The sequence below is a fragment of the Chelonia mydas genome, chromosome 2, assembly GCF_015237465.2.
Source record: "Chelonia mydas isolate rCheMyd1 chromosome 2, rCheMyd1.pri.v2, whole genome shotgun sequence".
In the NCBI taxonomy this organism is placed as follows: domain Eukaryota; kingdom Metazoa; phylum Chordata; order Testudines; family Cheloniidae; genus Chelonia; species Chelonia mydas.
Window position 1 is genome coordinate 181,933,687 of NC_057850.1, and position 13,322 is coordinate 181,947,008.

At 41.6% G+C, this 13,322-nt stretch overlaps 1 protein-coding gene across 10 annotated transcripts in view; it reads left to right on the forward strand.

The window, feature by feature from the left end:
• Nucleotides 1-13,322, forward strand: part of ULK4 (unc-51 like kinase 4) — a 395,815-nt gene that overhangs the window by 264,987 nt on the left and 117,506 nt on the right. For all 10 annotated transcript variants that reach the window (XM_037890225.2, XM_043540763.1, XM_043540762.1 and 7 more), the window contains one exon: nt 5,922-6,027. In XM_037890225.2, the coding sequence (XP_037746153.1) occupies nt 5,922-6,027 (106 nt within the window). The remainder of the gene's footprint in view (nt 1-5,921; nt 6,028-13,322) is intronic.

A 13,322-nucleotide genomic window follows, 5' to 3' on the forward strand; every position in this document is an offset into this window, starting at 1 on the left:
TCTTGTGGTGTTTGTGTTTTGCTGTGGGTGGTGGTGTTTTGGGTGTGGTTTGTGTTTCCCAGATTAACAGGATTTAGGTGGCAAAGCTATGACAGATACAGAGGCAGCAGTGGGAGTGACCCATGTAGTGGAAGACACAATGAGGATGACTGGATGTGGAAGCTGTGGTATGTACATGATCCTGGAGGGGACACCTGGTAAGAGTTTTGTCTGTATGAAATGCCGTCTGATAGAGCTGATGGAGGAAAAGATCCGAGGTTTGGAGATGCAGGTGGAAAGTCTGGTAGAGTTTAGGAAGGGGTTTGAGCAGATTATGGAGGTATCTGAAGGGAAAAGCTCAGACTTGCAGGTGGAATCAGGGCTGGGGAGACTGGGTGAGGAAAGTGGTCAGTGGAAGCATGTGACTAAAAGAATCAGGCAGAGGAAAAGACGGGCTAGTGAAGGAGAAATAGAGCTCAAGAATAGGTTTGCAGAGTTGGAAAATGAAGAAGGGGCTCAGCAGGTAGTCACTGAAGGTGGAAGGGCAAGGAAGAAGAGAAGAGCAGCTAGTCCTATAGGAAAAGGGGAAGAGTTAATGGAGATTACACCAAATATGAGCCCCAGGAGGATACAGGATGGGTTAAAGAGGATTACAAGGGAGAATAGGAATGGAAAGAACTTGCAGCCAGAGGGAACAGGGGATAGACTGGAGAATAGCACCGTCACTAGGAAAAGGCAGGTCTGTGTGATTGGGGACTCTTTACTGAGAAGAATAGATAGGCCTGTAACCAGAGCTGATCCGGAGAATAGGAGGGTGTGCTGTCTTCCAGGTGCTAAGATACGGGATGTAGACCTAAGGTTGAAAAGGATTCTAAAGGGAGCAGGAAAGAATCCCCTAACAAATGATACAGCTAGATTCTCGCTGGAAAGTATTAAGGGAGACTATGCTAGGCTGGAGAAGAAGCTTAAGAAAATCGAGGCTCAGGTGATCTTTAGTGGGATTCTGCCTGTTCCTAGAGAAGGGCAACAAAGGTGTGACAAGATTATGACTATCAACAGATGGCTTAGGCAGTGGTGCTATAAGGAGGGCTTTGGGATGTATGGCCACTGGGAGGCATTCATGGACAGAGGACTTTTCTCTTGGGATGGACTTCACCTGAGTAGGGAGGGAAATAGACTTCTAGGATGGAGGCTGGCACAACTGATTAAGAGAGCATTAAACTAGGAATCTGGGGGAGATGGCTGGGAGACGTCCAGGTAATCGCCACGCCGGATTTTAGCATTGAGAGGAAAGAAAACGAAGTAAGAAAGGATACAGCCGTGGGTAGGAGGAAGGGCAGTGTAGATACCAGTCTAATAGGTTATACTGGCTGTAGAATGACCGTGCCTAATAGGGTACAGAATGTGAGTGAGGCCAAACAGCAAAAATTAAGATGTTTGTACACTAATGCAAGGAGCCTAGGTAACAAAATGGAGGAATTAGAGCTACTGGTGAAGGAAGTGAAACCAGAAACAGAAACATGGTGGAATAGTAGTCATGACTGGACTACAGGTATTGAAGGGTATGTGCTGTTTAGGAAAGACCGAAATAAAGGTAAAGGCGGTGGAGTAGCATTGTATATCAATGATGAGGTAGAATGTAAAGAAATAAGAAGCGATGAAATGGATATGACTGAGTCCGTCTGGGCAAAAAATACATTGGGGAAGAAAACTATTAGAGCCTCCCCTGGGATAGTGCTTGGGGTGTGCTATAGACCACCAGGATCTAATTTGGAATGGATAGAGCCCTTTTTAATGTTTTTAGTAAAGAAAATACTAATGGAAATTGTGTGATCATGGGAGACTTTAACTTCCCAGATATAGACTGGAGAACGAGTGCTAGTAATAATAATAGGGCTCAGATTTTCCTAGATGTGATAGCTGATGGATTCCTTCAGCAAGTAGTTGCTGAACTGACTAGAGGGGATGCCATTTTAGATTTGGTTTTGGTGAGTAGTGAGGACCTCATAGAAGAAATGGTTGTAGGGGATAGTCTTGGCTCAAGTGATCATGAGCTAATTCAGTTCAAACTGAACGGAAGGATTAACAAAAATAAATCTGCAACTAGGGTTTTTGATTTCAAAAGGGCTGACTTTCAAAAATTAAGGAAATTAGTTAGGGAAGTGGATTGGACTGAAGAATTTATAGATCTAAAGGTAGAGGAGGCCTGGGATTATTTTAAATCAAAGCTGCAGAAGCTATCGGAAGCCTGCATCCCAAGAAAGGGGGAAATATTCATAGGCAGGAGTTGTAGACCAAGCTGGATGAGCAAGCATCTCAGGCACTCCTTGTCAAGCTAATTATTACTGATCACACCACAATTTTTCACACTTTTCAGATTGATTACAGCATATTTTTAAGGACAGTAGAGACGCAACATTTTTCTTGTGATCAAGAACACCTTGAATGTATCAATATAGAGACAGAATATTCTGTCACTTCACTGAAGCAATCTGTCAACAGTGAGCCTCCCTGAGAATCATGAAACTATATGTGTAAATATGGGTATCCTCCATGTATTATATATTAACTAGGGCTGTCAATTAATCGCAGTTAACTCACTCATTTAACTAAAAAAATTTAATTTAATTGCACTGTTAAACAATAGAATACCAATTTAAGCATATTAAATATTTTGGATGGTTTTGTACATTTTCAAATATATTGATTTCAATTACAACACAGACCACAAAGTGTACAGTGCTCACTTTATTTTTATTACAAATATTTGTATTGTAAAAATGATAAAAGAAATAGTGTTTTTCAATTCACCGCATACAAGTATCTACTTCTGAGGGCATTCTGTGCCAAAAAATTAAAAATTCTGTGCGTAATATTTTAAAATTCTTCAAAATTCTGCAAGTTTTATTTGTCAGTAAATAAATGTGGAGGCTCTAGCATGGCAGTAGGGAGCACAGGCCACTGGCTGCACAAAGGTGGAAGATCACTCTGCAGCCCTCCCTCCTCCCAACTCAAGGACATGGACTCAGCCGTGGGGCTGCACTGGATCCTGACACAGCACAAGGCCTGGGCCTGCCCCAGAAACATCCTGGGGCCCTGCCCCTCTGCGTCAGGTGCACCAGGTGTGGGGCAGGCAGGTTCAACCAGGCAGGATCCAAGTGTGGAGGGGCTCAGTGTGGGGGGATCCAGGAGTGGGGTGAGAGGATTCTCTGTGGAACAATCTCGGTGCAGGCAGCTCAGTGGGGGGTCTAGGTATGGGGAGGATCTGGATCCACAGAGGCTCCTTAGGGAAGTTCCAGGTGCAGGGGCAATGGATCTCTGCAGGGGCTTCCAGGTGAAGGTGGTTGGGGCTCAGCAGAGGGATCTGGGTTCTGGGGGAGTGGGGCTTGGTGGGGTGGGGGTCTTGGAGCAGCTAGTTGGTGGTCAATGGCGGGGGGGTCTGGATGTGGGGGCTTCGGGTGGGGATTTGCGTGCACGGAGCTCAGTGGAGGGTGGTCTAGGTGCAGGGGTGTGGGTCCAGAGGCAGGGGGTCTAGTGCCGGGGGGCTCCAGATGCAGGGGTTGAGGTTCAGTGGGGAGAGGTTTGGGTATGGAGGGCTAGGGGGGTTCTCGATGTACTCAATGAGGCTTGGCAGGGGTGTCTGGGTATGGGAGGTCTGGATGCCTGGTGGTTGGGTGGATGGGGGAGCAGCTCCCCATACAGTGACCCCTCCCCCAACAGCTGAGGAGTGATGGGGGCAGGAAACAGGGGAGGATGCTGAGTTTTTTGTAGCTGGGGGAGGTTTCTGGGTGTGAGTCTGACACAGCCCCAGGCCCTCCTTGTAGAGGAAAAGGAAGTCCCATCCTCTCCTGCCTCCAGCCCAGCCGCTGATTCTGTCTCAGGGTAGGAGCCACTGGCTGGGGTGTCTCCAGCCCCATGGAGATTTACCTCTCCGCCAGCTGCTCTCGGTGCCTGAAACATTGTACCTTCACTGCGAGTGAGTGATGTGTGACTGCTCTTGCAGCTTCCCTTTTCTTCTCTGTCAGAAAGTCATTTTTCTGCAGGGAAGCAAAGAAATCTGCGGGGAACATTAATTCTGTGCACGCCCAGGGGCGCAGAATTGCCCCAGGAGTAAAGTACCGTAGTGCAATCTCTTTATTGTGAAAGCACAACTAAAAGTGTAGATTTTTTTTTGTTACATAATGACACTCAAAAACAAAATAATGCAAAACTTTAGAGCCTGCAAGTCCACTTGGTCCTACTTCTTGTTCAGCCAATCGCTAAGAGAAACAAGTTTGTTTACATTTACGGGAGATAATGCTGCCCACTTCTTATTTACAATGTCATCTGAAAGCGAGAACAGATGTTCGCATGGCATTTTTGTAGCCAGCATTGCAAGGTATTTATGTGTCAGATATCCTAAACATTCGTATGCCCCTTCATGCTTTGGCCACCATTCCAGAGGACATGCTTCCATTCTGATGACGCTTGGTAAAAAAACAATGTGTTAATTAAATTTGTGACTGAACTCCTTGGGGGAGAATTGTATATCTCCTGCTCTGTGTTTTACCTGCATTCTGCCATATATTTCATATTATAGCTGTCTCGGATGATGACCCAGCATGCTGTTCATTTTAAGAACACTTTCACTGTAGATTTGACAAAACGCAAAGAGAAGGTACCAATGTGAGATTTCTAAAGATAGCTACAGCACTCGACCCAAGATTTAAGAATCTGAAGTGCCTTCCATAATCTGAGAGGGTCAGAGTGTGGAGCATGCTTTCAGAAGTCTTAAAAGAGCAGCACTCTAATGCGGAAACTACAGAACCAAACCACAAAAAAAGAAAATCAAGTGGTAGAATCTGACTCAGATGATGAAAATGAAAATGCACTCCTTTGGATTGTTATCAAGCAGAACCTATCATCAACATGGACGCATGTCCTCTGGAATGTTGATTGAAGCATGAAGGGACATATGAATCTTTAGCGCATTTGGCACAGTGCCATGCGAATGCCTGTTCTCACTTTCAGGTGACATTGTAAACAAGAAACGGGCAGCATTATCTCCTGCAAATGTAAATAACCTTGTTTGAGCGATTGGCTGAACAAGAAGTAGGACTGAGTGGACTTGTAGGCTCTAAAGTTTTACATTCATTTTGTTTTTATATGCAGTTATTTTTGGTACATAATTCTACATTTGTAAGTTCAACTTTCATAATAAAGATATTGCACTACAGTACTTTTATTAAGTGAATTGAAAAATACTATTTCTTTTATTTTTACAGTGCAAATGTTTATAATAAAAAATAAATATAAAGTGAGCACCATACACTTTGTATTCCATGTTGTAATTGAAATCAATATATTTGAAAATGTGCATCCAAAAATATTTAAATAAATGGTATTCTATTATTGTTTAACGCACTATTAATCGCGATTAATTTTTTTTATAGCTTGACAGCCCTAATATTAACCTTAATATTACATTTATGAAAAATCTTGCCCCCTGGTGTATTTACTCACAAAATAACAAAAGGATCACATGGCTTTCTATGGCACCTCGAACTAAAGCTAAATAGAATGAGAATAGTCTGTAAGAGAAATGTAATGCAATGAAAATATACATCAGTTCTGAATATGAGGTGATTGGAGTTTGGTAAAGTTCTAATCCAGATGTAAGTGTTCAGGGTTATTCAGTTTTTGTTCAACTCATTTATGACAAAAGGTCACATGTGAAGTTCAGATCTGAGGTTTTAGTGCAGGTAATTAGCCTCTTAAACAACCTTTATAAGAGGTCATGTTAATGTAATTGTCACTGTGCTGTAATCATCAAGTTGAATTTTAAAGGAATTGGATAATATTTCCCATTACATTTTGCAAGGAAACAGTCTACTGTTAAACTTAAAATAAGTAAATGTATTGGAAGATGTTTTATTTGTCGTTTAATTTTATTTGTATTACAGGAGCACCAGGACAGTGTGCTGGGTAATACCATGCAGAGTGTAACTGCATTATTGAATAATCTGGTTGCCCACAAAAATACAAACATGACTTTACTTTATGAACAAGGTATGTGTTTCTTATATTTGGCACCCTCCTCACTGCAAATATTTGCCTATGTATGTATCGTAGCATGAGCTTTTCTACTCAGTGTACTTAATTATGTACTGTAGTTTATAATTACATAGCCACCCTAAAGCTGGTGGTTCCTAAAGGAGTGACTAAGTGAAAGCTAAATTGTACCTTTAAGGCACAACTTTGTATAAGGGTGGTACAGAGCCCAGAGCACATGAACTTTGATTGTAATTGGTCCTTGCACACCTGGAGCATGCAGGAAGAAGGGAGGCTCCTTGTATTCTTCCTATTCACACCTGTGAAAGGGCCAGTCACACTATGACTATAAACTTCTTTCTTACTAACTAGTGCCCCAGTCCTACATTGTGATCTATTTAGCAGTCTGATGCACCCAGGAGGAGCCCCATTGACTTCAGTGGTCCTAACTATAAAAATCATTACACATCTAAATAAAAGGCAGATTCAGTAATAAAATGTGTTGAAATAGAGAATTTGGCTTCAGTTTACAAGATGTAGTGAGAAACTTCTGTTGCTGAAATGAGAATACATTTGTTTGAAAGCTTGTCTATAAATTTGTAACCGCATTTTGCTAGCATCGACCATTTTTAATTACTTATTAACAATAGTACCCTTGGTTTTGTGAGTAAGCACTGGCAAGCCAACAAGACAAAATCTGCAACAGTGCACTTGAGTAGTTGTCACTTGTGCTATCATAATTCTGTGAATTTGACTGTAAACTCTTTGGGGCAACTTCTTTCTTTTGTGTGTTGACTAGAGCTTCAGACATATACAGACTGCTATATAAATAATGATATATTAGAACTTCAGACAGAAGTTATGGGTTTACAGGCTGGATGCAGAAATTACTGAGTGAGCTTCTATGGCCTATATTGTACAGGAGCTCAGACAGTTTCAAAATGGTCCCCTTGACCTTAAAAATCTAGGAGTAATTAAAATATTAAAAGCCTGGTGCTAATGGTATTTTTATCAGTTTAGGACATGTACTTAATTGAAATGTTGCTTGTAAACAGATTATTCATATTACAGAGAAAGCTCTTCTGTTTTGTTTAATTTTAAAATTAATTGCATTAACACTTTAAATCTGGCTATTCCCTAGTGCATATGCACTGATCTTTTCATAATTTTTAATGCAACTTTTTGTATTAACAGTATTACAGTCTAAATTTTGGATTCACATAAATTATAAAATTCACAACAGCTGCAAAATATATTTAAATAAACACACACCATATGTATTTCCTCATTAGACTCAAAAAAGGCACGCTCATTTCTTGATAAACATTGTTGATTTTCACGCACCTAAGTATGAAATCATCTAAATAGGTATGTACAGATCAGAAAACCTATATATGAGCTGTTTAACATTTGTTTTTGTTTTTATGTTTTGTTTTTTTTATTAGTTATATGTATTTTTTTAATTCTTTGAAAGACTTTGTCTTTAAAAAAACAAAATAATACATTTAAATTACATTAGGACTCCACAGCAAGCATCCTCAGTCCTCGGGCCGGTTTTGTTCAATATCTTCGTAAATGATCTGGAGGATGGTGTGGATTGCACTCTCAGCAAGTTTGCAGATGACACTAAACTGGGAGGAGAGGTAGATACGCTGAAGGGTAGGGATAGGATACAGAGGGCCCTAGACAAATTAGAGGATTGGGCCAAAAGAATTCTGATGAGGTTCAACAAGGACAACTGCAGAGTCCTGCACTTAGGACGGAAGAATCCCATGCACCGCTACAGACTAGGGACCGAATGGCTCGGCAGCAGTTCTGCAGAAAAGGACCTAGGGGTTACAGTGGACGAGAAGCTGGATATGAGTCAACAGTGTGCCCTTGTTGCCAAGAAGGCCAATGGCATTTTGGGATGTAAAAGTAGGGGCATTGCCAGCAGATCGAGGGACGTGATGGTTCCCCTCTATTCAACACTGGTGAGGCCTCATCTGGAGTACTGTGTAAAGTTTTGGGCCCCACACTACAAGAAGGATGTGGAAAAATTGGAAAGAGTCCAGCGGAGGGCAACAAAAATGATTAGGGGAGTGAAACACATGAGTTATGAGGAGAGGCTGAGGGAACTGGGATTGTTTAGTCTGCAGAAGAGAAGAATGAGGGGGGATTTGATAGCTGCTTTCAACTACCTGAAAGGGGGTTCCAAAGAGGATGGCTCTAGACTGTTCTCAGTGGTAGCTGATGACAGAACAAGGAGTAATGGTCTCAAGTTACAGTGGGGGAGGTTTAGGTTGGATATTAGGAAAAACTTTTTCACTAGGAGGGTGGTGAAACACTGGAATGCGTTACCTAGGGAGGTGGTGGAATCTCCTTCCTTAGAAGTTTTTAAGGTCAGGCTTGACAAAACCCTGGCTGGGATGATTTAGTTGGGGATTGGTCCTTCTTTGAGCAGGAGGTTGGACTAGATGACCTCTTGAGGTCCCTTCCAACCCCGATATTCTATGATTCATGCCCCTGCCTGTCTCCTGTGTGTAGTCTGCTAGGTCCCACTCTCATTTACTTTTCACATTACTTGGCAATGTGCTAGTTCTTTCCCACCTCTAATCTATTTTGTGTCTCATCACTCAGGGTAGTTCGTGGCTTGAGGAATTGGGCTAGAAATATTATTGAAGGCAGATGTGACATGGAGAGGACAGGCTTGGAGAAGGGGGAGTCCCAGAAGGGACTGGATATGACACTAGTTGGGGCTCACCGCATCTCACTGCCCTTTGCTGTGAAGTACATCCAGGTACCAGAAACCATTTCTCCATCTAAGTCTCAGCACCCTTAGGAACTGGTTAGTCTTCAAGGTACTAAATACCTGAAGCATAGCCAGTGTCTTATTGATTGAGGGCCTAATCCTAAAGTTCACAACTTCTGACACCCAAGTCTGTAAGATAATTACAGAAATACTGATCTGGTAAAAATAGATCTGAAAGTTCTACTGTCCAAGTAAAGGTGGGATGAACGCTGGCCTAAAGCAAAACAGAGGACTTGTTTACCTTTTCTCATTTCCCATTGTGACCGGGGTCCCAGGGGAGCCACCTGAGGTCGCTCAATTAGGGTGAACTGCAAAGAATGGGGCAGACTATCCCCAAAGCTGGTGGATATTTTAATACTTAGATTTATCAAGCCAGCACAAAACAGCTTTTTTATTACCTCACTGGTTGCCCAGAAGCCAACAACACAGTTCCCTTAAAATAACCCAGCCTCAGGCCTCCACCCAGATACCCAAGTCGAGAATGATGAAGATTACGGAAAATCTTATTTTGTCATATAAAAATGAAAAGGGTCTACCAATCCCAAAGGTGGTAGACACATTACCTCCCAGGTTAATGAATATTCCAGATCTTACCCAAAAACACGCTTACAGCCAATTCTTATTAACTAAACTAAAGTTTATGAAAAAAGAAGAGAGAGAGAGTATGGTTAAAAGACAAGAGTTCAATTCTTGAGGTTCAGATTCATAGCAGAGATGGTAAGCTTTGTAGTTGTAAAGAGTTCTTTCAGAAATAGTCCATAGGTTATATTCATTGTTTATATTTCAGGGCAGTGCAGTCACAATTGGGAACTCAGTCCTTGTGGCTTAGGCTTCTCCTGAATAAAACTTCAAGCAGATCTGAGATAAAAAGGATTGGGACCCAAACATCTTTTATACAATTCAGGCCTTCTTTGACAGGTTGGAGTCCCTCGGGGAACAATAGACCCTCATTTCTTAAGCATCCTCGTTAATTATTCACACAGACTAAAAGAAAAGGAGTACTTGTGGCACCTTAGAGACTAACCAGTTTATTTGAGCATAAGCTTATGCTCAAATAAATTGGTTAGTCTCTAAGGTGCCACAAGTATTCCTTTTCTTTTTGTGAAAACAGACTAACACGGCAGCTACTCTGAAACCTGACCAGACTAAAGTAAGGCAATTGCCTGTTTTTCCATCATTCACAGGTGATATACTATACACTTCAAAAAGAGGTGAATACAGCGATATCCCGCGTTTACAGTTCATTTAAATGCTAGGATGTTTTTTTTATCTCTGAATTTACAGAATACAGCATAGACAGGGACTGTTGATTATATTGTTGACCACTACCCATATGTAAATACACAAAAACACAGACATTATCTCTCCATATGTCTTTAAGTTTGAATTTGAGTCATTTATCCTGCAGGACGCTTAACCCTTTCTAGCCAAGTGTCACACCCACAATAACTTTAGAATTCTTTCCTGCTGCATAAAGACACTTTAAAATTTGTTTGGCACTATTTCAAGTTCCTGATTTTTGTCATCTTTATACACAGAGCAGGACATGATCTAGTGGTCTGGGAGATAATATTCTTTCTGTGGCCTTGGGAAAGTCTCTCTCAATTTCAGTTTTCCCATCTGTAAAATAGGGCCTTTTATAGTTCTTTAAAGATCCTACCCTAGAGGATTCTTATCCCTAGGTTTCAGCTCCCTAGCCAAGACAAGTGGAGCCACCTAAGCTCTTGAAATATTTTGGTCCATGGGGCAGTAGTAGTGGGATAGAGCATAACAGGTAATTAATTTTCTCTTGCTTCCCCATAGCAGTGTGAGAATTAACAAGTTAATGTACTTAAAGTGCTTTGAAAATGAAAAGCTCTATATACACACTGAATATTATATGAGACTCCAATTATGAAGTCAGTCCTGAAAAGTTATACTGCTGATGCTCCCTTTTATGATAAAGTAAATTCATAATTCCAAGGGGATCACTCATAAACATATTATAAATTATGCCCTAAAGATGCTTTTGTTTCGCTTCATTTATCTTGTGTTCAAATGATGCCTCACAGGAAGTTATTGAATTTGTTTTTTTAACAGTTCAAACACTAGCATCTAAACCCCCCCCCTTCCTATTCTGACTATGATTCTGTCTCTTCAGCTGCCAGGAAACCAATATTTTTGAAGGCAGATCAGTCATAGATCCTAGTCATTCCCATTACTTTTGTACTTTTTAGTTTTTGGAATTTACTGTCTTTTTCCTCCCCAGGGGAGTTGTATTAGATTATGAAGATTATAGAGTGGGTTACAGTCTACATGTTACTTTTTCTCCTTTCCTCAATCAATCTTGCATGATGGATCTTGCTTCATGATTATTTCTGCAGTTTCATATTGATAACAATGATAATGCCTTACATTTCAGCTGCTTTGATTCCAAAATCCTTTATGTAGACTACCATGAAGTCACGTCTCTCTCCTCTGAACTACAGCCTTTCATGTCATGGAACACATCAGATGTGTAAAGATGCTCACCTGTAATGTTTCTAGGTGAAAGAGAGAATAACATATGTAACTGGATCTGGGAGGGGAATTTTAGAATGGCCCACGCCATCAATTTATAAATGTGTCCCCCACCGAAATTAATGGAGAGTTCTGCTTAATAATCAGCTCCATGATATGGCCCAGAATAATTACCCAGGCTGGAATTCAGTGAGGACACAGAGCAGAATTACTTCAATCTCTTGTGAAAAGTATAATCCGGTCTTAAATAACCAAAAGTATTTTGGTCATGTTTAACTCCCATCTAAAAGATTGGTACGGTTGGAGGTCTCATAGGATTCTTTCTTTCAGTGTACCAATCATCAGGTGTTTGTCTTTTAAAACTTTAGTTTATAAGCCTACTCTCTGCCAAAGTATATACAAATCTCAAGGCAAAACAAGGTGAAAAATGTCACTTGACACCTCATACAAAAAGGAAGTTGAGAAGGAGAATATTCTTAATCTTTAAAAAGGCTCTTAATGGATTAATGATTCTTCTTCATATCTCATCATTAACTTTAACTCTTGGTGATCAGATCTTGAAACCAATATCTTGCGATAATGCCATCTCAGATACACTTAGTAACTTTCTTCTCTGACAGTATTTTACAGTTGTCACCATTTTAAAAGGTCGACATTTCGCAACATATAGCACATAATTATCACTGATGCTCTATTCTAGATATTAGAAAAAACTGTAGTATCTGGTTACTGTTTGCAAATGTTGACCATTGTAGGCGTACAGTAGATACTCACCTGCTTCTGTACTCTGACGGCTGCTGGAACCCAATATATTGACTAGAATTTCAGTTTTAATAATAAACTGAGGGTGAAATAAAGAACTGCCTTACCTATAGTAAGTGAGTTACATTAGTGTGTAAGACTGTCGTATTTTGCAGAACATTTCACCCTCAGTTTATTATTTCTAGCACCTTTGTTTCCCTTCTCATTTATTTACAGACTATTTTATGTGAATTAGAGGTTGTCAGGAGCATTTAATTGTCCTCATTGTAGCAGCATTTCTGCCCATTGTGGAATTTATTCTTGTCTTTTGGGACTCATTCAAAGGCAAGGAAATACTTCATTTGTACTGTCATATCAGCTGGCATGTCTTTCATAGAAAGAAATTGGACACATTTTACTAGAGGCAGAAATGTGTTTGTAAAGCTTCATTCTGTAGCTTCGCTTCTCAAAGATGAACAAATCAGATTATTGCAGAGTAGACTGATGGACTAGAAAAAGGTTTTAGTAGACTTTATGTATATATCAGATCATATTTGTATAAACTGATGTTTCAGGGAGGGCATAGAGGAGTAATTTGCAAGATTTCTACCTGCAACACTTAATTGAATCAGTCCAGTAGGTGGTTTACAGTCCAATTTTGGATATGTCCAGAACTACTCATTTGTTTACTCTATCTTTAGCTTCTTTGGCAGGCCAGTACTCCATTAACAGTTTGGGTTGGCAACTTTCTACTCGCACAAAACCAAACACCCTTGCCCTGCCCCGCACCCTTCTCCTTTCCTGAGGCCCCACCCCTTATCCGAGGCGCCATCCTCGCTCACTCTATTCCCCCCACCCCTCCGGTCGCTCGCTCTCCCTATCCTCACTCTCTCATTTTCACTGGGTTGGGGCAGGGGGCTGGGGTGTGGGTGGGTGCTCCGGGCTGGGATTGAGGGGTTCGAAGGGTGGAAGGGGGATCAGGACAGGGCAGGGGGTTGGGCCACAGGAGGGGATCAGGGGTGCAGGCTCTGGGCGGTGCTTACCTCAAGCAGCTCCCGGAAGCAGCGGCATGTCCCCTCTCTAGTTCCTATGCGGAGGCGCAGTAAGGTGGCTCTGCACACTGCCCTGTCCCGGCCAGTGGGAGCTGCGGGGACGGCACCTGCGGACTGGGCAGCGCACAGAGCCCCCTGGCTGCCTCTAGGCATAGGAGCTGAAGGGGGGACATGCTGCTGCTTCCAGGAGTCGCGCAGAGCCATGGCAGACAGGGAGCCTGCCTCGCCCC